The sequence below is a fragment of the Bemisia tabaci genome, chromosome 1, assembly GCF_918797505.1.
Source record: "Bemisia tabaci chromosome 1, PGI_BMITA_v3".
In the NCBI taxonomy this organism is placed as follows: domain Eukaryota; kingdom Metazoa; phylum Arthropoda; class Insecta; order Hemiptera; family Aleyrodidae; genus Bemisia; species Bemisia tabaci.
The window spans coordinates 88,674,365-88,701,260 of NC_092793.1; the positions used below are offsets into that span (position 1 = coordinate 88,674,365).

At 39.5% G+C, this 26,896-nt stretch overlaps 1 protein-coding gene across 1 annotated transcript in view; it reads left to right on the forward strand.

Annotated features, from left to right (window-relative positions):
• The window catches only part of Dhc36C (Dynein heavy chain at 36C), a 542,513-nt gene that overhangs the window by 460,737 nt on the left and 54,880 nt on the right, over nucleotides 1–26,896 (forward strand). The window contains exon 52 of the mRNA XM_072306421.1: nucleotides 2,019–2,245. Coding sequence (XP_072162522.1) covers nucleotides 2,019–2,245 — 227 coding nt within the window. The remainder of the gene's footprint in view (nucleotides 1–2,018; nucleotides 2,246–26,896) is intronic.

The following is a 26,896-nucleotide window of genomic DNA, read 5'->3' on the forward strand; positions in this document are numbered from 1 at the left end:
CGTCCTCCACCGGCTGCAGGGCAGAGGATTACTATATTACATAACTAGTCGTGATTAGCTTTCTTTGCGAGCTGACACGTCTAGCCGGGGAGTGCCCCTGGACCCCAGTTCTACGCTTCGCGACGAACTTGCGACTCGCCCCGCACAGTTTTTAACACTGATGAGGAGACAGTTGTCGTAATCTTCTTTTTCACCAAGTTTTACAGAAATTGATGTTCTAGGAGTCTGGACCGCGTTCTCGTGCAGGACCGCCATCTTGGATTTGGAAATGTTGAAAATCTGACCAAAAATTCGAGTTTCTCGTCGAAAAATACCCCTGGATACCGAATTTCATAACAATCGATCTATATCAGGAAGCGATATAGCATTTTAGGCCACGGCCGCCATCTTGGATTTTGAAATTTTGAAAATCTAACCAAAAATTCTTCTTCTGATGGTTTAAACCAAAAATTCGAGTTTCTCGTCGAAAAATACCCCTGGATACCGAATTTCACGAAAATCGATATAACAGGAGCCGACTTAGCATTTTAGGCCACGGCCGCCATCTTGGATTTGGAAATTTTGAAAATCTGACCAAAAATTCGAGTTTCTCGTCAAAAAATACCCGTGGATACCGAGTTTCACGAAAATCGATAGAACAGGAGCCGACTTAGCATTTTAGGCCACGGCCGCCATCTTGGATTTTGAGATTTTGAAAATCCGACCAAAAATTCGAGATCCCCCGAGAAAAATGCCCCCGCTTACCAATTTCCACAAACATTCGTCGAAAAATACCTCCTAAAACCTTAAATTTCGTCTATAAGGCAGTGACGTCACGCAACAGGATTGAACCTGTTCAGTGCGATGCGCGTAAACAACCGCGTATCTCCAATGTAATACTATATGGAGAAATAACTTTTCGCTCTTGCAGGCATCCGAGGCAGCTAATTTGAATGGGAATAATTTTAATCAACTCCTCATTACAATAGCTAAGCGTGTACCAATTTTAAAGGAAATCGCTTTGGCCAATTTTTATCTAAGGGGGGGGGGGGGCATAGTGAGTGGGAACAGCAGCTTAATATAGAGTAATAATAAAATAATATGACATAAACCAAAAAAGGGTGTACCAATTAAGTAGTGACAAACTTTCAGGGGTTGTAATATGGCTCAAAACAAACAGAAGAGTTCATAACGAAAATCCGCTAAGATGCGTGGTTCTCGAGTTACGGGGAGTTCAATTTTTGAAAACAGCACGTGTTCGGTTATGACGCCACAATGGCTATCCTAATTGTTTAAACCCAAAAACATTTGTGGTTTCGTCAAGTACTCATCGAGAGCTTATTATTGAAAGATTCTTTCGTTTTTTTCGTAAAACCTCTACTAGTGGAGTTATTGACCGCTAAACAAATACCGTTCTACCGTACGCCCTGGCCTGCTTTATTCGCGACGTACGGAAATGCGATATTTTTTTTTTTTTTTTTTTTTTTTTTTTTTTTTTTTTTTTTTTTTTTTTTTTCAGCGGTCAATAACTCCATTAGGAGTGTTTTACGAAAAAACGAAAGATACCATTTATTAAGCTCTTGATGAGAACTTTACGAAACCACAATTGTTTTTGGGGATCCAACAATTAAGATAGGTGGCCCCCGTGACGTCATAACCGAACACGTACGGTTTTTTTCTTTCAAAAATTAAACTCCCCGTAACTCGAGAACCACGCATCTTAGCGGATCTTCGTAAATGACTCCTCTGTTTGTTTTGAGCCATAGAACAGCCCCTGAAAGTTTGTCGCCACTTAGTTGGTACACCCTGTGTATTACATATACTATATTACATAACCAAGTGGGGGAGGGGCGAGAATACTGCGGAAAACGTTAACCAAGTGGCATAGTCAAACAATTTAAACGGAAAAGTCGTCATCCTCGAAATACTTCGGTGTTTTGATTTACGACTTGGGTATTCATTTCTTTCACAATGAGTGCCTGTATTCTTGCTTAAATTATTAATTTTCGAAAAAATGTGTTTCTCTCTTTTAATTTAAGGTTGCTGAGACTATTGGAGGATAAAATACTAGAAACATTATCAACTTCGGCAGGAAATATTTTAGAGGATGAAGCAAGTGTGAATATTTTAAATTCATCAAAAGTTTCAGCCAATGAAGCACAAGAAAAACAAAAAATCATCGAAATAACTCTTAAGTCTGTGGAAACATCATGCTCAGAGTACTTAAAAATTGCCGACAATGCAAGAATATTATTCCTTTGCTCTAGTAAGTACAAGTATATTTACAGGTGATGATTGTTTAGTCGGGGATCTGTTATGTAGGTATCCACGTTCGTTTCATGACCTTATACCTATAACTAGCCGCTGTGGCTCGCTTCGCTCGCTTCGCGTCTAGCCAGGGGCTCCGCCCCCTGGACCCCCGGTCACTCGCTTCGCGAGTGACTTACGGCTCGCAAGCGAGCCGTGTTCCGTGCCGTAAATGCAAAAAGATGATAAAGTAATGTAATCCAATAAGAACTCTTTTGAATATATGAATACGAGAGGCATTCCTTCCTTAATTAGTTTACCTGTTTTCAGTTCCGTAATGATCTTCCTTGTAAATTTTTTATGGATAGTTTTCCTGTAAGGGATTTTTCTTGGGGGGGGGGGGGGCATTAACTGTGAGTTAAATAAGGCGAAGTCCCTCCGGAATATGACAATGTAAGCCCTGCGCACTTCGCACTGGCCAGGAGGAGTAGCTCACTGGCGTCCTCCAGGACTCCAGCCAACACCACGCCAAAGCCACAGATTTAAACAATCATACGTCGGGTGGCGCCAGTAGTAGAGAAGTTCAGGACTTAAGAAAAGAGACAATTTCGAATGTTACATTAAAAAAAAGCATCTCATGCATTTGGCCATCATATAAATGAATGTATTTTCAAATGAATTTCGCGCAAATGTATGAACGAACGGGGTATAAAACGTATTACCTTATAAAAGAAGGATTTTCGGTTACTCGGCACTGACCGGCAAAATACATGTAAATTTGGAGTTACTCCTCCTAGTCGTTAGCTACTCACTCAAGGAACATTCTGCGTAAAAAATTCGAGTGAATTGTTTGAATGTGTAAATTATTAGACCCATTAATTAGTATACGCACTAAAAAGAGACAAACTTCATGCACAGGACGCAACAATCTCGCACATTTGCACCCAGAAAATATGAGTAGAAATTGTGTAGAACGTTTCTGGCGAAAACGGGTGTACAATAGCCTCAAACTGGGTTGGACACCAAAAAAACCGAGGATATTCCGTAAAAAAAAAGAAAGGAAAGAAAGTATGAATAGAAATTGCTAAATATCCATTCATCGACTGGCGCGGCCGCAAAAGAACGTATCTCGCGAATACAGAGGTAAACTAGTATCACTCAGTATCGGACACTCACAAATCGGAACTGTTCCGTGAGAAAAGAAAGAAAAATTGAGCAGATATTGTTAAGTACCCATTGATCAACTAACATAACCGTAAAAGAACGTATCCGACGAAAGCAGATGAGCTATGGGCAACCTCTCAAAAAGTCGCGAGATTTCGAAATCTAATCAGTGTTGCTCTCGAGATGCAGGATGCAGCTAAGTTGGCAGCGTACACGAATAGACTGATTTTCGGAGCAACTCAGAGGAAGCAATTCAAAGGAAGCAATTCAGTCCTGAAAACATTTTGCTTCCTGATGTTTTTTCCCACGGTTTTCCTTTGCTCTTCGATAAAGGTGGCTGATGTAGGGGTAACGGGAGGGACGAACATAATTCTGCAGTGGTAAGGAAGAACGCCGTATGAGTCTTCAGACGTTGCCAAATTTCCCCTGGAAAACCACTAAATTTCAGGAAAATTTTTGAATGCTTGTCTACCAATTTCTTGGATAATTTTGTTTTTAATTTGATCTAAAACGTGTGAAAATTTCATGGGGAAAATATTCATAATTTTCCTCAAAAATAAACATTTTATCGAAGAAAATTTGGCAACTCTCGAATGTTCACATGTCGTTCTTCCGTAGCAGGGCAGAATTGCAAACACTGCGCTTTAAAAAAGAGACCATTTTCGGCTTTTTTCAAAATATTCGGACATAACTCCAATAAAAATACAATGAGAGCATTAGCGAGAGGTTTGGATGTCGCTCCCTGGTCGGAAAATCATGTTTTGACTTGTCTGCCGACAAAATCTCGTCAAAGCGTTCAAGAATAGCTGGGCCTGGACATGAGTCAGGAGTCAGGAGACCAGGCGACAGCAATAGATCTCAATTCGTCATCCTTTTTTCCCTTCCTGCTCGGCTTATACTCTGTGCGCGATACGAGTGCAGTTGGCCCGAAGGTATATTTTGCACACGCTGGCAACGCTGAACTGACCTTTCCTCAGTACTCGACGCACCAAGCATGAGCGAGAGGTCAGGCGTTGATTCTTTCTCGTGACTCACTACTGGGTCCCTCTCCTCCAAAAAATTGACCCGTTGAAATTTTGAGATTTGCTTCATTTTTCCCCCTTAATCGAATCGGCCTTTAAAAGAGAAGAATAAATATCTAAAAATAATTGTGATCGGACAATTATTAAGGAAAATGGAATTCCAACGAAAAATCCTGAGGAACGCTGGGTGGCTGTAATTTGAACGTCTAGTTTACCGAACGGAGTTATTTGAATGTAGTATGGTTTGGCTCAGGAACTTCCTGTGATGCAAAATGCAATTCATTTTGGGGTATAGAATGTATTATAGTCAGATTTCATGAATTGTGCGGTTTTGAAGAGCATCGTGCTAAATTCAATTGATCAGGGCGAAACTTTTCCATCTAAATCCACATCCGACATGAACATAGTTATATTAAATTAGTGTGCACATTTCATTTATATTAGAAACCCGCCTTGGACTTTGTCATCCCTTAAACCTAACCGCGATGTACCGCTCTGTGCACCGGACAGGGGAATTCCGCAAGTACGGTCCAAAGTGTTTCCCTCGATTTGTCAACCGGACTTTCCGTCTCAAAATTCCCAATCGACACACCTATTCTCTGTGTGGGTATGTTGCATTTAGAGGTAAATTGAGAAATTCAGTTTCTGCTTGGCAATTGACGAGAGTGCATCGACTATCTTCATTGATTGCGGCGTTCTTTCTGACTGTCGCTCGGGTCGTTTAAATACTGTGCAATGCCTTACGGACGAACGGAGAGAGATGTTTTCTTTGTATTTGGTTCTTTTACATATCCATCTACCTATCTACTAATCTACTAATTTATGTATTCATATATTTCTCAGCCTAAGTACTTTAATTTATCCCTTAATATAATGACGTTCAACTCTGACACTGCACAGTGTTCGTTCTAAGAGTGTAACTATAAATTTTTCTTTCTTACTTATATACATGATTTTGAATTAAATTTTATATGCACTTCCTGCAAATTTTCCGAGAAATTCAAAAAAGATACATAAATTTGAATATTATTTGATCCAAAAAAATTCATGACGCTCCGTCGCCTTCGTCGCGTTGCGCTTGCCTGGGGAAGGTGTGAAATCGAGGGTGGACAATAAGTAACAATAGCCCCTGGGGAAGAATGAGCAGGCTGCAGCCTCTTCTATTCAGAGTCCATCAGTGTTGCCGTACATGCATGTTAAACCCTGAATATTTTCATTTTCCAACTGCACTCGTATCGCGCACAGAGTATAGTGGAGCCCCAAAAAAATTGATGAAATTTCTCTCATCGGGTTCGATTTCAACTTTCTCAGTAAATTTACGCTCTGCTAAAAAAGTTTATTACAATGAACTAAATTTCGTCGTGATATGTTGATAAGTAACGGAAATATCGTTCAGCAAGTTATAAATGCAGCAGTTGTGGTATCGATCTTAGTGTACCGTAGAATCATGTATTTTCATTAGTTTGACCACCATTCTGCTCAAAATTTCACCGCGAATCGAAGAATGTACACTGTAAAAACAATTTCCGAATGATAGAAAAAATTGCATTTTTACTGTCCTTAAATTTAGAGGGTCAGATTTTGTTTGGCATATGAGACAATAGGGCTGCGATCCCGTAGCGGGCATCCTCGGTCTCGAGGGTTGTTAGACAAAAAGGACGGGAAAACCCATGTCATCGCGCCGCTTCGACAGTTTTATGGAACCACGTAGCTGGGGCGGCTTCCTTTTATTCAGACAGAGCAGTGCCGAGACAGAGTCCGAGTTTGACCTTCGGCGTTGTGTGAAGGCTGTGTAGTAGTAATATGGAGAGGGGTCTATTTGCATCTCTCAGCGGTCTACACAGATGTGGCTGAAAAATTGGAAATTCTCATAGTTTTGCGAGCATCTAGGAGCTAGAAGCTTTCAATCGACCCAAAAATCGTAAAAATCGCCCCGGTAGATCTCTCAAAATAGGCGTTACAACAGGAACATACACCAATTCCCGGGAACTTAAGGCCGGAGGGGGGTAGATTTGGCTTTAAGAGCGTCTCAGGAAGAGGAGTCTGAAAAATTTGGAAGTCTGACAATTTTGCGAGCATCTGGAAGCTAGAAGCTTGCAGTCGACCCAAAAATCGTAAAAATCGCCCCGGTAGATCTCTCAAATTAGGCGTTACAACGGAAACATACCGCAACTCTCGGAAACTTAAGGTCGGAGGGGGGTGGATTTGGCTTCAAGAGCGTCTCAAGCGAAAGAGGCTGAACAATTTGGAAGTCTGAAAGTTTTGCAGACATCGGGACGTCAAGGGCTTTCACCAGAGTCAAGCATCGTCGAAATCGGTCCGGTAGAACTCCAGAAATAAGCGTTACAGTGAAACCCCCAACGATTTTATTTATATAGATGTAAGTGTAAAACCACCACCAAAAGAAAAAAAAGAGGTGAAAATCCTGTTAAGACAACGAGATCGTAGCACCTTATAGTGTGAGTAATTAGGTATTGGGAAAGAAAAGCCTTTTCTAACATTTAAAAAAATTGTTCTCCATTTCAAATCTTTGATATCCCCATTCCCCACGCATTCATAGGCTTCCGAATCGTGCCGCGCTCATCGGCTGCTAGAATAGGTACTACGCAGCCGCAGCCAGTGGCTCCTTTCGATCCCTCCCTTAACTTTTTATATGCACTGCGTCCGGTGACGGCTAAGGAGGCTCCCCTGCGTCCTCTCAAAATGCTCTACTATTGTCATAGATATAACGAGGGTTTCACATGGCGGCGAGTAGTAAATGTTTTTGAAATTTTCTAGAACTCTCTCGAATTTTCTTCATTCAGGTGGCCGTTCGTAAAAGAGGAGCCTCATTAATCCTTTCCAGAACTTTTTAGAATTTTCTCGGACTTTCTGAAGGTGTCATGCGATGACTGACGATAGTTTTTCTGGAATTTTTCCGAACTCTATCAAATTTTCTCCAGGTCATGCGCAATTAAATTGAGGCCCTCGCCGCGTTCTTTCGGGACTTTCCAGAAAAATATTCTTTGACTTTTGAAGGAGTGTTGCAAGACAACGAGTGGCATTTCTTCCTGGAACTTCCTCGAATGTATTCAAAGTGATAGTGAGAGAAAGGAGTGAGTCATGGGGATCCAGGGGGCAAAGCCCCCTGGCTAGCCGTGAAGTATTTGATATTACTATCGGTGTCGCGATTAGGGTGTGGTACCATGTCGTGATTATGGATTTGTTAAGCTTTAGACGGACTGAAACATCTAAAACCCTAATCGTGGCGGTAAAGTTACATTTGGGAGAGCAAGAAAAATAGACGAAAGAGTTTTTGAGTGACGCATTATTCGCGTGTATTAAAGGAATGGAATCGTTACATAGGATTGACTATTGGAGCACTTTTGGAAGGCTGTGCTTGGTGGTCAGCTTCGTGGTGGAAATGGAAGTGCCGAGACAAGTGGAGCTCGGTCCTTAGAGAGCCTTATCTTTCAATCCATCTCGTGACGCTGGTAATAAAAAATATAATAAAGATAGATGCGTACGACTTGATCACAGCAACGAGTAAGTGAAACTTGCTCGATGCTAGGTTTTGCAAATTCATAGAGAGGGACCGAAAATATGGGAGAAAGGGAGATAGAGAACCTCTATGAATAAACGCGTTGCGGTGTACGCGACAATCGGCTAGTATATATTTGATATCATTCGAGGTTTTTATAACCATCTCCTACATTCTGATCTCACTTTTATTTCAATGTTGAAGTGCCAAAAGGCTTTTCTCATATCAATTAACTTCCCGGAATGTTTGTTTCTGACTTTTTAACTTTATTTGAGGTATCTGCAACTGTTCTTCCTTACAATAGCTATGATAGTAGGTAGAGTATTACTAAAGAGACCACTCTAATTAGGAGCAAAAACAAGAATTAATACATTGGAGTTAGGATTCTGATGATATAATCTTTGAGAATTGCATGATCAGTAAGAAATGACTGCAAAAATAGACCAATCACCAAATCATGGCAAGAGGAGCTACACTTAGTTCAAAAATATGCTGTAAAAATTAAGAATTAAACTTTTTATACCTTTAGCGCCAAATTTGTTTTCTTAGTACACATTTCATTCTTGTCACCACCTTAATGAATTTGAGAACGGTAAAGACTACACTTTGCTGTATAAGGACCCATTATTTTTGGATCATCGATAAAAAACCAACTATTTGCATAGAGAAACTAATGGCACGGTAGGTATGATGTGTCTAACATGAGCCAGGAACAGTATAAGTAGGTAGTTCCTAATTGCAACATGCAGTCCAATTGTTCTAAGCCCCTGGCGGAAAAATTTCGGCCGTCAGCTTCTTTCATCTTCATTACACGAAGATATTTCTGGATAAGGCCCCTGAATCTAAATGTTATGGAACTAATGTCAAACATGCTGGAGATGCTCGCGATATAACAGAAACGGAGTTATATTGCTTCCTTAGTAGTAGAACAAATGTTTGTTTTTCTAAAAAAAGTTTAAAAAAAACATATCTGTTATCTAAATGATCGTTTTATATAAAATATGTGTAACGCTTATATAAAAAAAAATCAAAGTTCAGACCTGACCGTAATACATGAAAAATGATAAAAGCTAGATACGGTAATTTTTTTTATACACACATTTTTTATTTTTTTATATAACGCATGCATACGAAAGTGTTAAAAGTGAACATTTTTATGTAACTATTATATAAAAAAATAGGTCATCATTTTCGTGAGCTTTTCGGGAATTAGAGGAATTTTTAGTATGTTCGCGAAAAGCTCACGAAAATTATAACTTTTTTTTATATTATGGTTACATGAAAATGTTCACTTTTAACACTTTTATATGCATGCATTATATAAAAAAAATTAACTTTCGTACATAATATGTATCTTTTCCTTCTGTGGTTCTGCTACTAGGGTTGGAGAATTTGTGCAAAGAAGTTTAGGTATCAAGACTTATTTGCCTTTTTCCTTCTTTTTTTCTTATCATACCTACCTAGATAGAGGTACTCGAGACGCATCATGAAGTTGTTCATTGGTGTACGAAGGAATTTAAACTCTAGTACACACTCAGATTTTACGTAACGGCACCATCTCACCATGATTTAATGTTTTTAGTAAACCACATATCAATAGCTCCATTGATTGATGAAGTTATGAGACAAATCCTTTCAACGGGTTTTTCATCTTTGATTACGGTGCATTCCCTCCACAGGCCCCTAGTAGAGCGCAGGGTAAAGGAGGACGCCTTTCATTACGTTATTGCAAAACATTTATGGACAGGACCTTCCGAAAACTGAACAAGCAGTGAACTCCAACACAATGTGTTGATAAGGCGCGTCATTAACTCGCACATATCAACCCCTTTAGTTTTCATTTACAGAGATTTCAAAAAAGGCAAGCAGCACAACAAGAGAATTCACGATCCAACAGTGCAAGGTCAACGACGCACCTTGACGAGACCGTGTATTGTGAATCTAGAAAGCTATTCGAACAAATTTAAGTTTTTTTATCTGCCTCAAGCAAAATCTTATCAGATTCTTGAAGAAAAGTGCTACGGAAAAATTTAAGCGAAGAAAGGAAAAATTCTGTCGAACTCCTAGAAGATAAAGTCGATTTAAAGGTATTTTGGGGCTAAAATACCCAAATCACCGGTATTATAAATCCCGTTATATCATTGAAAAGAGATTTACTCGATATAAATGCAATTGTATTAAATATGTCTTGATTTTTTTATTTTAAACGTCTTTTCATGCAAAGAAGCTTAACCATGTCCATGCTTTATTCATTCATGAATTGAAAGTAAGCAATCCACATCCCGAAAATCTACCGATTTGCCGTGAAAAATTGCAGAAACTTGATATACCAGGTCGATGTACCCACTCTTTGAATTTACCAATCGATTTAGTGAGTGCACGTATGTGAAAGTCAAAATGCTATAGTCATTTTGGGTGCATTCATTTTTCATGAAACAATTGTAAGTAATTTCAATCCCGAAAAACCATACATTTTCCGTATAAAATCGAAAAAATAAAATATGTCGACTCCCTGACGTGAAAATTAAATTCTACGTGTGAAAATACTTATGTATCGATATGCTGAACAGAATGCCCGCCTCTCCTCGTAATTTAGAAACCGTTCCTATACTCATCTCAAAATTTTTCTCAGAGCTTTGTGTTATTATCAGCTTCCATTTAAACCCCGGTTTGATGGCCGAATCGGCTGCCCAAAAAGCAAGCCATTTTTGAAGGGCTCTATGAGAAATTCGTGATATTATCAGCTCTCAGGAAATCACCCCATGGGTAAAATTGCTGGTATAAATTTTCGAGAGCTTAAAATAATCGTATTCAAGAAACTAAGGCATTAAACTATGGAGTCAATTTCGTTTTAATAATGTAACGGGATTTACTTGTCTTCAGGTCAAAACTCATACAAGGAAGCCCCTTGCAAGAGGCTAATTTTTTGTAATTTCACTCAATTTTTTCTCCTTTTTATAATTGAATTGCTTGTCACATTCTGAGGTCAATCATATTAAATTGTAATTTATACATTTCTTTTTTTCCCCCTTCATTTTATTTTTTGTTTGGAGAAGTTTTGTTGATTTCTTCGGATTTCGAATACTGTAACTTCTCTTCTATTTGGCCGACTTTTATGAATGAGACCTCTTTTAATTCGCGTTTCAACGGAGAGTAAGGAAAAAATTGCTAAAAACTCGCGAAACAATTTTTTTTGAAAATTGGGCGAATCCTAGCGTGACGGTGAAATGGTTAATGAAGCGTAAGTAATTGGGCGAGGGGCTGAGGATCCCGGCCTAGCTTGGCGACCATCATTAGCTATTGTTCGTCGAGACGCCGACGCAGTGATTAGGAGCGTGGGGAAGAGAGGGGTAAGTGGATTCCTGTATGAGCCACGTTTAGCTAATGGTCTAATGAGTCTCGAGGCTCATCACAGATTGCACTTACACAGATTGCACTGTATTTCTTAGTTTTAATAAGAAATAAAATATAATTCTGTAAAATTAGTAAATAAATACCGAGACAATTATTCAGGATGTCAAAGACTGACTGAAAACTTTTTATTAACCTCATTTTTTTTTTTTTTTTTTTTTTTTTTTTTTTTTTATTGGTATTTTAACAACAATCTACGATATATGTATTCAGTTGACTTTGGATAGGACGCCTCACAATATGATCACTGGCATATTAAAACGGGTGGGGAGGAACTTAGCATTCTAAATTCTCCAGCAGATAGCGCTAGCGGTGGTTCACGAATGAAAAGCCATGACGGCGAGCGATAAAAATATTATTATCAGCTGACACTGACATTGTTGTCAGATGAACAGCTCTATCAGAGCACGGGTACCAACTTTTGAAAAGTATAACAGAGGTGTGGAGATCTGTCAAAGCAACGTTTTGAACAAAACGGAGGAGTTAAATTCTCATTCCGAGAGTGCCGACCTGCTCAGCCATCCTCGAATCAGTTCGCTTGATTCTGCTTATATATGCATATTTTAAATCAGCGCGTCGTACTCTTAGGCTTTTTTTAAGAAAACCAAGTAACGTAGACTCTTGGTATTCACTGCACATAAACTAGAGAGCCCCAGAATGAGAAACAACTTTAAATCATAATTATTGACGGATAAATAAACTTTTTACACGCTTTGGAAAATCTCAGAAGTTCGCGGTAGTCACTTTTCGGTAAGGAACTAAGGGACTCGGTTATTGTATCGAGCAGGGTTCGAAACGATCGCAAAGGCGGTATACTACGTATACGCGCCAAAAATAAGTATTATTCATTGCAGAAGAAGAAAAGAAACAGAACACAGAAGATAACAGTGAAGCCTCATTTTTGTAGGATGGAAAGTTGATCAATGGCCGCAATTCATAATCATCTAATCACGCATTCCAGCAATTTTACGTGTTACAGTCAATATTAGAGTGGCGTTTAATTTTGAGTTTCGGAAGTCAAAGTGCGGAACCCTAAAATGGTTCCATTTAAAGAGAAAGTAACGCGAAAAAAATACAAACGTGGGAAAATTTTTTAAAACGCACCCCCTAAAAGCCAAAAGTTTCGCGCGAAAACGCGTTTTCCCCGAGAAAAAATGGATCATTCAAGCTCATTGAAAAATGAACGATCCGGATCATTCAATTTGAATGAGTTTTTCGTCAGCTCATTCAAATTTGAATGATCCAGATCGTTCACTTGATCATTGAATTTTAATGCGCCCGAATGAGCTTGAATGATCCGGATCATTGGATTTCAATGAGCTTGAATGATCCGGATCATTGGATTTCAATGAGCTTGAATGATCCGGATCATTGGATTTCAACGAGCTTGAATGATCCGGATCATTGGATTTCAACGAGCTTGAATGATCCGGATCATTGGATTCCAACGAGCTTGAATGATCCTGATCATTGGATTTTAACGAGCTTGAATGATCCGGATCATTGGATTTCAACGAGCTTGAATGATCCGGATCATTGGATTTCAACGAGCTTGAATGATCCGGATCATTGGATTCCAACGAGCTTGAATGATCCTGATCATTGGATTCCAACGAGCTTGAATAATCCTGATCATTGAATTTCAACGAGCTTGAATGATCCTGATCGTTGAATCCCAACCAGCTTGAATGATCCTGATCGTTGCATTTCAACGAGCTTGAATGATCCTGATCGTTGAATCCAAACCAGCTTGAATGATCCTGATCGTTGAATTCCAATGAGTCAAGGTCTCGGTCTGATGAGAATCTGTTATAAAAAATTGTAAACAGTATAGAAGCAAAAGTACATGGGTATCCATTCTCACTGCTTTGCAGTTTTTCTTCAACAGAAAAATGAAGGGGGAAAAAAAAACATATGATGATAGAAAAAGTTAAAAAAACACAGGCTCACCAGAAGTTTCGTCCAATTCCTCTTGAAGTAAGCTCATCCTCCGCCCTATTACAGTAATAGCGTGAATGTACCTTTAATAAAAGTAGTTTGAAGGTGAAAATTTTTGCTACAAACCATCTCCCCCACGCTGTCAAGAATGCAAACCACAAAACAGTCATGATGGGAGAGGCTCGTAGCTTTGCCGCCGAGTTGCAAAGCTGCCGCGGGGATACTTTCCATCAACAACTGAAAAATTTAACTAAAAAGAAACATATTAAATTAACAGCATAACCAGACAAATGTTGAATTGAAGAATGAACCGCGCGTTTAGAATTGCATGAGTGACATCGCTGTTACTCTGATTTATAAGAAAGAAAGCAGCAAAAATTACATAGGGATACAAGGATATGTAATTGATTTTGTCTTTGAAATAATTAAATTACTTAGATTGTGCTTTGAATTGAAACAAGCCAATAGGTACTTACAATTTTGTGCTTGAGTGTTTGTTCAAATGAAGTGTCAACGATGGAGACCATATTATTGGAGTAAAAATGTATCTTCAGAGCACAAAGCAGTGCATTTGATGGCTGGAGCACAACTCACAGGTATAAGGTAAGATCATACTGATAATTTGTTAAACGGTCTAGGGAAAAAACGAGAAAATTTAAAGCAACACAGAAGAAAAATCTGAGCGGCGACACGCTAATGATACGCAGGCAGTAAGACTAATCGTAGTCCTAGACTGATCAGATCAGACCAACGCGAGCCCCGCGAGCCCTCGGCCGCGTAGGTTTGGGGTGGAATTTCCAAATCTTCCTTGCTCAACGGCATCTTCCTTTGTTTTCCTCACGCAGCAAACTGCAGAGTGGCCAGTGGCGGGAGGCGGGGAAGTAACGGCGTTGCCACATTGCTTAAATATTCTTCCATCCTCCTGTCTTAAGGGTTGCTACGATTACGTCACTTTCTTGTCTCTATTTTTTATATTATCATGTAAGGCTCATTTTTTTTATTGTCATAAGACTAACGAATTTACCGGAAAAGCTAGTGTGAGGGAAACCCTTCTTTTCTCGATAATTAAAATCCTCTGCTCTGTAATTTCTCTTCTATACTGCTTTGAATTCTATCTCTTGTTATTTCCCTAGACTGTTTAACAAGTTATAAGTATGAACTTACCTTATACTTGTGAGTCGTGTTCCAGCCATCAAATGCACTGCTTTGTGTTCCGAAGACACAATTTTATTCCGATAAAATTTTCTCCATTGATGACACTTCATTAGAACGAACACTCGAGCACAAAATTGTAAGTACGTTCGGCCTTGTTTCAATTCAAAGCACAATCTAAGGTAATTTAATTATTTCAAAGACAAAATCAATTACATATCCTTGTATCCCAATGTAATTTTTGCTGCTTTCTTTCTTTAAAATCAAAGTAACGGCGACATTGCTCGTGTAATTCTAAACGCGCGGTTCATTCTTCAATTCAACATGTTTCTGGTTATGCTGTTAATTTAACATGTTTCCTTTTAGTTAACTTTTTCAGTAGTCAATGAGAAGTATCCCCGCAGCACTGCCGTGCTAAGGAAGAACGCCGTATGAATATTTGAGAGTTGCCAAATTTCCCTTGATAAAACATGTATTTTTGAAAACATTCTTGTATATTTTTCCTTGAAAAGTTCAGATATTTTGGATTAAATTAAGTACAAATTATCTGAAAATTTCAGAAAGTAACATCCGCAATTTCCCAGTAAATTTGGTTTTTATTGGAGGAAATTTGGCAACGTCTGAAGGCTCATACGACGTTCTTCCTTGGCACGGCAGAGCCAGAGCAGAGCAGCTTTACAACTCGGCGGCAAAGCTACGAGCCTCTCCCATCATGACTGTTTTGTGGTTTGAATTCTTGACAGCGTGGGGGAGATGGTTTGTAGCAAAAATTTTCACCTTCAAACTACTTTTATTAAAGGTACATTCACGCTATTACTGTAATAGGGCGGAGGATGAGCTTACTTCAAAAGGAATTGGATTAAACTTCTGGTGAGCCTGTGTTTTTTTAACTTTTTCTATCATCATATTTTTTTTTTTTTTTTTTTTTTTTTTTTTTTGGTTTTTTTTTCCCCTTTCATTTTTCTGTTGAAGAAAAACTGCAAAGTGAGTATGGATACCCACGTACTTTTGCTTCTATACTTTTTACAATTTCTTCATGATAGATTCTCATCAGACCGATACTTGAATATCCGAATCTGCTGATCATATCATCCATATCATTCTGGTGGCTTATTCAACTTCAATAATCTTGATCGTTGATTTAATAAGCTTGAATGAGCCAGCATGTTGGGTCGTTCAATTTCAATGCTCTCGATGATTCAGTTACGATAAGCCTGATCATTGGCCCAATGAGTTTGAATAAGCTGATAAATTGAATCATTCAAATTGAATGATCCTGATTATACAAGTTGAACGATCCAACGAGTTAGTGCATCCATGTTGAATGATCGAATGAGCCAGCGCATTCAAGCACATTGGGTGAATGACCCGATGCACATTCAAGTTGAACGATCCAATGAGCCAGCGCACTCAAGCTCATTCGGGATCATTCAAGCTCATTGAAGAATCATTCAAACTCATTCAGGATCATTGAAAATTGAATGATCCTGAATGAGCTGGAACGATCCATTTTTTCTCGGGCCGCCATTTCGCGGATTTTACCCACCTTTCAAATGTTGCTACGGCTTTGGGGATAACACTTTCTTTAGAGTACTTTACAAAAAAAAATAACCCAATTTACCTCGCCCATTTTAAAATGTTCTTTTCTCTCCCTCAAAGTGGCCACAACGGACGATTTTTCGCAACAATCTCCCTGCAAGGCGTGTCTTTTTTCTACCTTAAAAATATTGCTGCGGCTTTGAAATTTTCTGATATAGCTCAATTTTTTAAGTCCTTTTTGAGAACAAAATTTACCTCGCCACTCTTAAGATGCCCCTTCCTCTCTTCGAAGTGGTCACATCGTGCGATTTCATGGATTGTTCGTATCATTCTACCGGTACGGTTTGTCTGAACGAGTTTTAATTTGTTGACGCGTCAAAAGCAGAAACTCTTCAGATTCTAGAAGTAGAGTGTCTATTAAGTCATTTAAGCTAAAAAGAAAGCAGTTTTGTTTAGCTACTGGGAAACAAAATCGAGTTAAATGTTGCTACGGGCTTCTGGGTCGTTTTGCAAGTATGTTCAGCATATCGAAACTTTAGTATTTGGAGGGGACTCACGTCGAAAAGTCAATGTATCGATTTTACACTGAACACTGGTGGTTTCTCGGGATTGAAATTCGCTATTATGGATTCATGTAAGAGTTAATAATCCGAGTGAATTCGAAAAAATCAATATAACGAATCGATACATCAACTCTCTGACGTATTTCAATGTTACTTGGCTATTTTCTCCCTTTTGAGGGACTTTCTTCATCAAATAGTTTCTTCGTCTGTACCTATTTCTCAAAGTAAAGAATTTCCAGCACACCCCCCCCCCCCCTACTCCATTTTGCTCGTGTTAGTCGCCTCTCGTTCGTTCATGCAACGGTTTATGATTGATTTGTATCTTTGGGAAAACAACATATATTCAAGGGTAAAAGTGAAAGAACGGCAACACTGACGGCCAGTGAATAGACAAGTCCTGGAAAGAGCGCCAGCAACTCATTGTTTCTCGCTGGCTATTGTCGGCAATTTACAACCCCCGAATCCTTTCAACTCTCATCAGGGAACCGTTTCGCTGGTGGGCTATGAATTTTTTCCGGTCTGGAATTTTAAATTTAAGTAAGCATTTTTGAACTCTCCGTAAAATTTGCAGAAAATCCATGTCAAATTAAACCCGAAAAGAGTTATTTCACATGGTAGCAGATTTTATAAACTTAGTCTATTTACAAAAAAACTTTATTTTCTACACGGAGGATGTTGCATTAGGTACTTATTATTCTCATTCTTTGAGATAATTCCGATTCTAACGGGAAAAATAAGTAATTTTCAGGATTTGAAAGTGTCAATTTTTTCCTGATGATGCCGAGCCCAAATGTGTCACAGAAAGGATTAGCAAATAATCCGTGAAGTTGATCAACATTCAGAACAAATTTTAATATTACGTCAAATACCTATGCAGTGGTTCATTGGTGCTAATTTGTTCCACTGAAATTAAAACAAAGGGCCGAGTCATTGTCGAAATATCGCGAAAAACCCGAGAGGTGAGATAATTTCACGCCACTGAGCTAATTGCTTTATTTAAGCAAGACGATACTTTGGAAATAATTGGGTCGCGAGGAAATATATTTAGTCCTTCAATATTGTCGTCCCATATATCATATAAAAAAAAACTTAACTCCGCTCACTTTTCAGCCGCCCAGCGCTGTAAAATTATAGGAGCGAAATAATTTCAAGCTACGGAGCCAAGTTTTTGATTAAAGAAAAAGATGCTGTTGAAAAATTGTGCCGCTCGACAAATATTTAATACTAGCCGTTCTGGGCGCGCTTCGCGCGCCCGTCACGCCTAGCCGGGGGCTACGCCCCCTGGGCCCCCGGTCACTCGCTGCGCGAGTGACATTCGGCTCGCTTCGCGAGCCGATTTTGTAGTAGTTGCAAATTTTTTATCACTATATTTTGAAGATTTCATAGAAAACATTATGAAATTCTCATTCCACAATTAACTTGTAGAATAATAATGGCAGGGCAAGAAATAGACTATATCTTATGGACGGTTCCCACTTAGTAAAAACAGCCAACACCACGAGAAGGTGAGGAACCATTGTTAGCCACTTTTTTTTTACTTTTCTGAAAAAATTTACTGAAATTTTAGTTGCGTCCCCTAAAAGGAAACACGGAGAAAAAAATTTTGTGCATGGAACCCGAAGCTGAGATCATATGGATCTCTGAAGTTTTCGGATCACGCATCCGAAAAGTTAAGGTCCATCTGCCGAAGTTCGGGTCAGACAATTGAAGTAGTTCGGTATATACCGAAGGTTTCAGGTCACACATCTGAAGTACTCGGTGCATACCGAAGTGTTTCAGATTTCTGACCCGAATTTCGGCAGCTGGACCTCAAGTTTTAAGAGATTCATATGATCTCAACGTCGGGTCCCATGCACGAAGTTTTTTCTCCGTGTGAGTATTAATATAAATTTCAACACAGCCAAACACAGTAGAGAACCAAGGAAATCACAGTAGAACAGAGAAAAAATACCGTCGAATAAATAAAGAAAACTATTATCGAAGAAATTCTAATTATTTGGAAAGTAATTCGCTGGCGTAGGTAATCAATGCGTAGCTGCGTAGGAGCATGAGCGAGATTTATCATCAACTGACCGCTGGCCGGTAGGTACATACCTGGGTGGGCAAGCGACAATACGTAAGCGGTGGCATATTGTTCGATTGACAGAGGAGTGGGGAACGGTCAGACGTAGGGGAAAGGTTCAGGCTGAACCGTTCAGCACAGCGCAGCGTCAGTCACCGGGTGGGGAAGAGAGTCCGGGAGGGGACACTTCCCCTCGAGTGAAATAGAAAAAGGCAGAATCCTTCGAAGTTTATATTAATGATTTCATTGCACCATCGCAATTCAGACCAAAACAAAACCGATTACTTTTCTGCCGTCCAGGGTAGCAATACTAATTTATCCCACCTAATACATGAAAGAACACGTCAATTCCTCAATGTACGACCCAATAAATTGTGCCGTTTGGTAAATATTCATTTACTGTTTTGATAATGGCGTCCATTTGTACCGAAAAAAAAAACGGAATCAAATAATTTTTTAGCCACCTTGCGCTAAGAAACTGATTTCCTTGTTTCCTTGTACTAGGAGGGAAATAAAAGCGATTCGGGGTTTGCATTTGCTTTATGTCATGTACACTTCTCTCAGTTTGCGGTTCACGTAGATGAAGTAATAATGTTTCAGTTAGTCTTTCGATGCAATCGAAGCCTTATTTTTTGACATCAAAGATAGTGGAACACTCTTTCAATTCAAAAAACGCGAAGAACGTTAAGAGATTATACGAAGTTGGGTTCGAACCCAACATGCAACTATTTTAACTCCGCGGTGGGCCGGGATACATACTCTGGATTTTTTGGGCGATATGTGATCTGCTTACGGCCTACGCACGCTCGCGAATCGTGATAGGGTAAGTAAGTACAGATGCGATCAGTCCTCGAGCGTTTACAACCCTGACCACTCCGGAGTTAGTTGTTCCGCTTCACTTTGATATGACGAGAGCCCACAATGGTTCCTCGTCGGAAAATACAGTTGATCTGTTCAATCCCCCTCTCATAACCATGAGATTGTGTTCTCAATATTTTTGCGGGACTTCATTTCTTCAAAATTCCTTGATAATTCTCATGAGGATAGCAATGGTACAAATCTTAGGGGGTTGGACTGCGGAGTGGCCAGGGGGCGGACCTCCTAATTACGTTTTTAGTGTCTTTTCCGAATAAAATACACTATTGCATTCTCCCATGATGTCGGACCCAGACGCGAGACCTTGTGGAGAGCACCGATCACGGGTCGTAGATCACGAAAATATATGCCATTCAAATTCATGTATATATATATATGTATGTATGTATGTATGTATGTATGTATGTATGTATGTATGTATGTATGTATGTATGTATGTATGTATGTATGTATGTATGTATGTATGTATGTGTGTATGTGTATGTATGTATGTATGTATGTATGTATGTATGTATGCATGTATATATGTATGTATGTATTTCCGCCTTTTTAAGATTTTTCGATTTTTGAGTAGTTATATCTTTCTTACGTTGAGAGATATTTAAACCAATTTTTTTGCATTTAGTAGAGACTCATAAGAACTACTATTCTGCAAAAAAAAAAAAAATTAAAATTTGAGGCAATAGATTTTGAGGGGTGGGGCTCGAAAGTGGGTGGAGGTCAAATCTTGTCCACTCGATAACTCAAGCGAAAATGAATATTTTGAGCTGAAATTTTTATGGGTGGTAGTTCTCCCCTAGGACTGGTTTGGTATTGAATTTGAGCTAAATCAACCGAGCCATTTAAAAATGGCGAGCTTTGAAAGTTTTAGGCTAGGGGTGCGCGGCATGAGGGGAGCCGGCCGGAGCAGGGCCGCACAGTGGGTCAGGGGGAGGAAGTTTTTGGACAAAATTTTCGTCGCACAGTGGGTCAGGGGGAGGAAGGTTTGGATAAAATTTCGTCGCACAGTGGGTCAGGGGAGGAAGTTTTTGGACAAAATTTTCGTCGCACAGTAGGTCAGGGGAGGAAGTTTTTGGACAAAATTTTCGTCGCACAGTGGGTCAGGGGGAAAAAGTTTTGAACAAGCTTTTTGTCGCTCAGTGGTTCATGGGAAGGAAGATTTTGGACAAACTGCGCATCGCACAGAGAGTTAGATGAAGAAAGTTTTTGGACGAACTGTTCGTCACACAGCAGCCTAAGAAAAGGAAATATCTGGAAAAAGACTCTCCATTACACAATGACTTACAGACGTACGATATTATCAAAAATCCCACTTCGGAAAATACACTTCCTTCCCGCGGTGGATGCGCGGGAAACTTAAAAAGAAGAAAACCGGGCCGGTTTTTAATTTTTCCACCCAAATTAAAAGTAGGAAAGCTCATGTGAGAAATAAGCACCTAAGGGACAAAAAACTCATGTAATATAATTCACGCCCAGACGCCCGGAATCTGCGAGCTTTCTACGTTTCCTCTTAAGGTACATTAATTGTAAACTGGAATTGAGATACCACCATGCCTCTTTAATGAGCTAGACATACGGTAGTCTGCCAAACAATAGCAGTATAGCAATATAGCAATATAGCAATATAGCAATATGGTAATATAGCAATATAGTAGTATAGCAATGATATTCTTCTAAAAGGTTCGTCAACGGCAGAGGTGGATTTTTCAAGATCCCGCGCAAACATTCCGGATCTCTAGTGACCATGTTGCCGCAACGCCCTCAACCTTTCGCCAGTTCTCAATGGGCAGTAATCCAAGCAAGAGATAGTGTGGCCACGCCGCTGAGGATGAGAGGGTTCCGGCTACCCGTGACTCCGGAAGATTTGAGTTCTAGGCGCGCGTTAATTTGATTTTCTTCCCCGGATTTCACCTCATGATTACATAATGCTTCAGATATTTTTCTTTTTCACGAACGACTCTTTTTTTCAAGGGGCAATTCCATTCAAAGATCAGAATTCCCAATTTACATATAAATACAGAATAATATCGTATACAATGAATTCAAATACCGTATATCTCAAGACTAAATAAATAGTATTATAAACCGAATCAATTTTGGGGAAATGAGAGATCGATTTTTTCTTTCTTTTTTGCATTAACTGTGAATGCGATGAATGATTATTTTCGGTTATCAAACAAAAGCTGTTAAGAAATCATGTTAAGGGACGATAAGTAAAATGTATGTATAATCATCTGATCCTTAAAGCCCTGAAAAATGATCGCTACTTGTCAGTTATACATTAGACAAATGTTTGGGGTCAATCGGGTCATACCCGTATACTTTGTGTAGAGGAATTCGTCATTCCTCATTTGAATAGCTCCGAGGGTAAGATGGAGGTAGTATTTGAGAAAATACCCCGCGAAAAATTTTCCACTCGATGATTTCCGGACGAAAATTCTGGTTGAGTCAACTGAAAATCTTTTTAAAGTGACAGGACGCTCTTTGAATAATAACAGAAACATGCGGGTCGCATCAAAGATATTTCTTGTTGACTCAGTTGACTCCAAATTCTCGTCCGGGTATTAATAATTGGAATTTCAATCGACCCAACTGTCAATTTTTCTCAGTGGAGGGGTGAAAAAAATACCCCTCTCCAACTCATTTGAGATCGCAGGGTTGGCGCAATTTTCTGATACACGCTTTATTACGATGAAATACACAAAAAGGTAAGCACGAGTGGCGGCTGATAAGTAACAAATTGCAACAACTGCAGTGAGAGGTCATGCATATTTTTTTAAAGAATGCTGTGTGAAAGGCAATATGGAAACGTGTAGGGGAGAATCAGATCATATTAAAAAAAAAATTCTCAGCGCCAGTGACCTCGTATTTTTGAGATTTTTGCAAGAACCCACTTCATACCCTACAATTTTAGTAAGAGGACGGAATAAAACTTTTATACAATCGCAATATGTGCTTAAGATTATGGTGAATATCTCTTTTAAAATTGCTGCTGCCTTAAGACTACTTACATGTGAGACTATCCTGACGCAAAATGTGGCCGTATGCAATTAGCTTAACGCACTTTCTACAAATAATCTTTGACCGGCATATCAAACTTTTTCTTTCTTATCATCTCATCATGCACTGTAAGGTTCACATGCCTAAGAATTATATTCGGTCAGTTGAGGTCAGGTGGTATACTATAATATACATGCTGTTCTCGATACTATAATATCGGCCCTCTGAGCCCTTGCTATTATTGTCTTACTGAATATTTGAAAGGCATAAATCTGCGGTACCAGTCTGGTGGTATTTAAACCAATAACATTTCAAAAATAGGTATGACAATTAAATATTTAGACGAAACAGACCAAGAAATTGCGAAACTGTCTATTTGAATACGTAAGTTTTGTGAAACTATCCACTTCGTTCTAGTTCATTCTCGCCCGTGCAATTATTCAAGAGTGGGCCTCTGTGGAAATGGCAGCAGTAATTTGAGGCACTGGATTCTTTGCAATGAGCCACTAACTTGCATGAGATCACGCATGAAAATAAAAAGACGGAAATCACATAATTCTCAGCATAATTGGATCCACTATTACATGAATCATCGCTAAATTTGTAATTGATTCAATGTTGAAATAACTTGTTTTGGATTTGATTTTATATGAGCCTCCTGCAAATTTTGTAGAGAGCCAAAAATGCAAGATTATACATAGGGTGTTCCAAAACAACTGAGACCAAATCTGTAATTCGGAAACCATGAAAGATATCAAAGTGCGGTTTGTAGGAGGTTGTAGTCAGGCCCGCCACAAGGGGGGGGGATACTGGGTCCCTGGTACCGGGGCCCGGGCCCCGGAGGGGGCCCGTGTTACCCGTGAAAAACCACTACGAATTCACATGCAACCCTTGTTTCGTAAGAAAAAGTGAAAAATTTACCCTAAAAATTTCGCTAAAGGTGAATAGATTTTCAGAAACACGCTTGGGGCACTGTAGAATTCTTCTTAAATTTTCAAAGAAGTATACTTCTTGGAAAATTCCTATCTATTTTCAAGATTTTCAGTACAGAGGGATATTTTTAGTAACTGCGTTTCATTTTCTTCCGTCGTCAGATGCTAAGGGTCTCCAGTCTGGGCATCCTCGACTTCAATGGCTCATGGCTCAACTCCCTTGCCCTAGACAAACGAAGGGGGAGTACAGGGGGGCCTGGCCCTCTTAGAACTGAAAATAGTATCATATGCCTACCCCCCCCCCCCAAAAAAAAAAAAAATAAAAATTTTCCAGATGTTTTGAATGCAACAATTCGCAAGTAATATGTGCTGGAAGTATAAAAAAAACATAATGATTCCGCAGAAATTGATCGAAAATTTCTTTATGAAAGCTTCAAAATGAGTCCGATTAGTCGTATAAATTCTGAAATTTCTCGGGAGATGCCCCTCGGACCCCCCCCCCCCCCACCCTCTCCGTGCTTGGGGCCCGGACCTTAAAACTGGTACCAGGGCCCGAGATGGGATGTGGCGGGCCTGGTTGTAGTTCACACTATTATAAGTCATCGAACCTCAAAATTTGAGCTTATTCGGTAATCGATATTGAAAACTCACCGAGTTATTGCAATTTTCCGGTGACGAGTTGCGATGCATATAACCCTACAGGATTTTCGAGTAATCTGCAGCGCGGCTCAGGAGCAGTTCGCGAATTGAAAAATTAGGTACTCGAAAATCCTGTAGGGTTATTTGCATCGCAACTCGTCACCAAAAAATTGCATTATCTTGGTGAGTTTTCAACCAAATAAGCTCAAATTTTGAGGTTTGATGGTTAATAGTATGAAGTACAACCTCCCACAGACCGCATTTGATGTCTATCATAGTTTCTGAATTACAGACTTGGTCCCAGTTATTTTGGGACACCGTATGTAGACTGGAGCAAAATTCATAGTACTGCGGCAACGGTTGCCTGAGACAAAAAAGGTTTCGGAGAAGTGTAATTCGTCGCGAACGACAGCTAGTTGAGAACAATAAAACGTTTGGACCCTTTTTTCTCGTCTATCTAGTTCAAACCCTTACAGTGTTGCCATTCGTGTTTTTCACCCTTGAATATTTCTTCATTTTCTAATTGCCACCGTATCGTGCGGAAGAAATTCGGTGATGTGCTAAGGGTTTGGCGCGGCGCGGCGCACTATGGTCCGAATAGCCGGTTTAAGCGGCAATAAATCGAAAAAGTGAAGTTTGGAAAAAGTTAGATTTTAAGCGGTAGATCGATAGTACATACTGTAGAGAAGACTCCTGTAAAATTTCACTTCGATTAAAGCACTAATAAAGATGTGACAAGCCTGGGAAGTGCGGCGCGCGGAGCACTTTATGAGTGCGATTCCAGTTACCGAGCGGCAGTGCTGTGTTTAAAGGCTTGTTTTCGTCGTTTCACCGTACCTGAAAGTGTTTGGGCACTTGATTCACAAAATATAAGATAAGTTTAAGATGTTTCATGCTGAAACTGTTCTTTTTCATCATATCTAATGTTCTAGATTAACCCTTAGACATAGTCACTTTTTTCAATAAATTCGCAAAAGTAGGACCCAAAAAATATCCTTTGCACCTCTGAGCACCTCGTAATTTTACTCGGAAGTTATTGTCATGACTCTAGACTACATTTTAGTCTGAGTGGCAGATCAATCACACACAATCGCCTCAAGATATTTCTCATGAAAAAGACGTTTTCGCGTTTCTTATCACTTACAACAATTAGCTATCATATGCCATTGACGATGACTTTTATCATGTTCCATTGTCATATTCTAGCAAATCGAATGCATTAGAGCCTAAATCTGCCCAGGCAGAATAATACGAGTTGATGGGGTTAATCGGGACTAATTGAAACTTGTGCTCAAGAACAGCAAAGAGTCGCCTCGGGAGGCTACTTTGAGGCCCCGTAAAATTTTTTTTTGACGTTTTAAGTGTTTCAAACATATAATCTATCATTGTAGATATATGTTAGCATAAGTTTAGCTTGGCAGACGAAAACAAGTCTAAACGGTTGATCGGTGGGACTTGAAAGTAAGGCTCCCGAGCGATGAAATTGTCTTAGGAAGCCACTTTGAGGTCCCGTAAACGTTTTTTTTTTACGTTTACCCATGTTTCAAACAAATAATCTATCAAAATGGATATATTTAAGCTTAAGTTTAGCTTGGCAGACGAAAACAAGTTTAAACGGCTGATCGGTGGGACTTGAAAGTAGGCCTCTGGAGCCATGAAACGTAGAAGTATTATCCTGAGCTGTCTTTTTCAAGTTCCCTTGATAGTAGTGTTTGACGAGGCTCTACTTTTAGCTTCTTATAGTCCATCCAATGTAAAATTAATTTTTAAACTTATAAAAAAAAAAAAAAAAATCTATCGAGAATCGAACCCGGGACATCAAGAAGACAAGGAAGACGCGATGTCAACTGCTCCACCGCGTCAGCTTGAACTATGAGCCTCAATTCAAGGTTTGTGAACAAAATATTACCACAGTTATATAAAGTATAAAAATGTTAAAAATGGATTTTTCCTGAAGAATATCAGCATTTTTGCACTCAGCGACCCTAAAAACCCCTGAAAACTCATGTTGCGAGGTTTAAACATGCATATCTGATTTAATGCCGCTTAAACCGGCTATTCGGACCATAGTGCGGCGGTGAGGGAGAGGGCTGCGAGAGGGGTGTTGTATTGTGTCGATTCAGTTACTTTTGTCGGTGATTAGGCTAAAATGCAAAGATGCCGCATGCCGCCTCGAAATTTGGCAGCGGTATCGAAATATGCCACCCTTCAATACACATAGTAGGTAAAAGACACGAGTTGACCACTGACTGCTTTCACCTCGCCCCACATCTTATTCCCGCGCACTTCCTTTCACCCTCATGCCATCTTTAAAGCGCCACTTCATGATCAGAAGTTTCCTGCAAATATTAAGGCAATGTTCAAGAGAGTTTTATTCCATAATTTTCTCACTTATTAAAACCAGAAGGTACACCCCCTAACCGCTTTGCGGTCCAACCCTTTGAGGCACTTCGCACATCGGGTGTAATGCATTACACGTTAATCTTCATGATTCTTATATAGTTAGATCAGTTGCGACGTTGTACAATTGTTGCAATTCTCAATCAACATTTTCCGATTTTCCACGCTATGAAAAGTGTTGACGGGTTGAAGCGCAGTGCCTGCACTTGCGATCAATTTTATCACCGCGTTAAAATCGACCAGCAAGGCTTCGGCAAAGTGTTATTGCCTTGGAATCAGAGGATAAGCAACATGCAACACTACAAGACATTGCAATGATAATGTCACATCTATCACATATTATCTAACTATTGCTATTTCCTCCTGCAGGTAGATTGCTTTTAAAAAACACAATTTCACGGCACGGTTGTGATTGCCTCTTATGCTCTGCTTTAGATACATGACCGATAAAA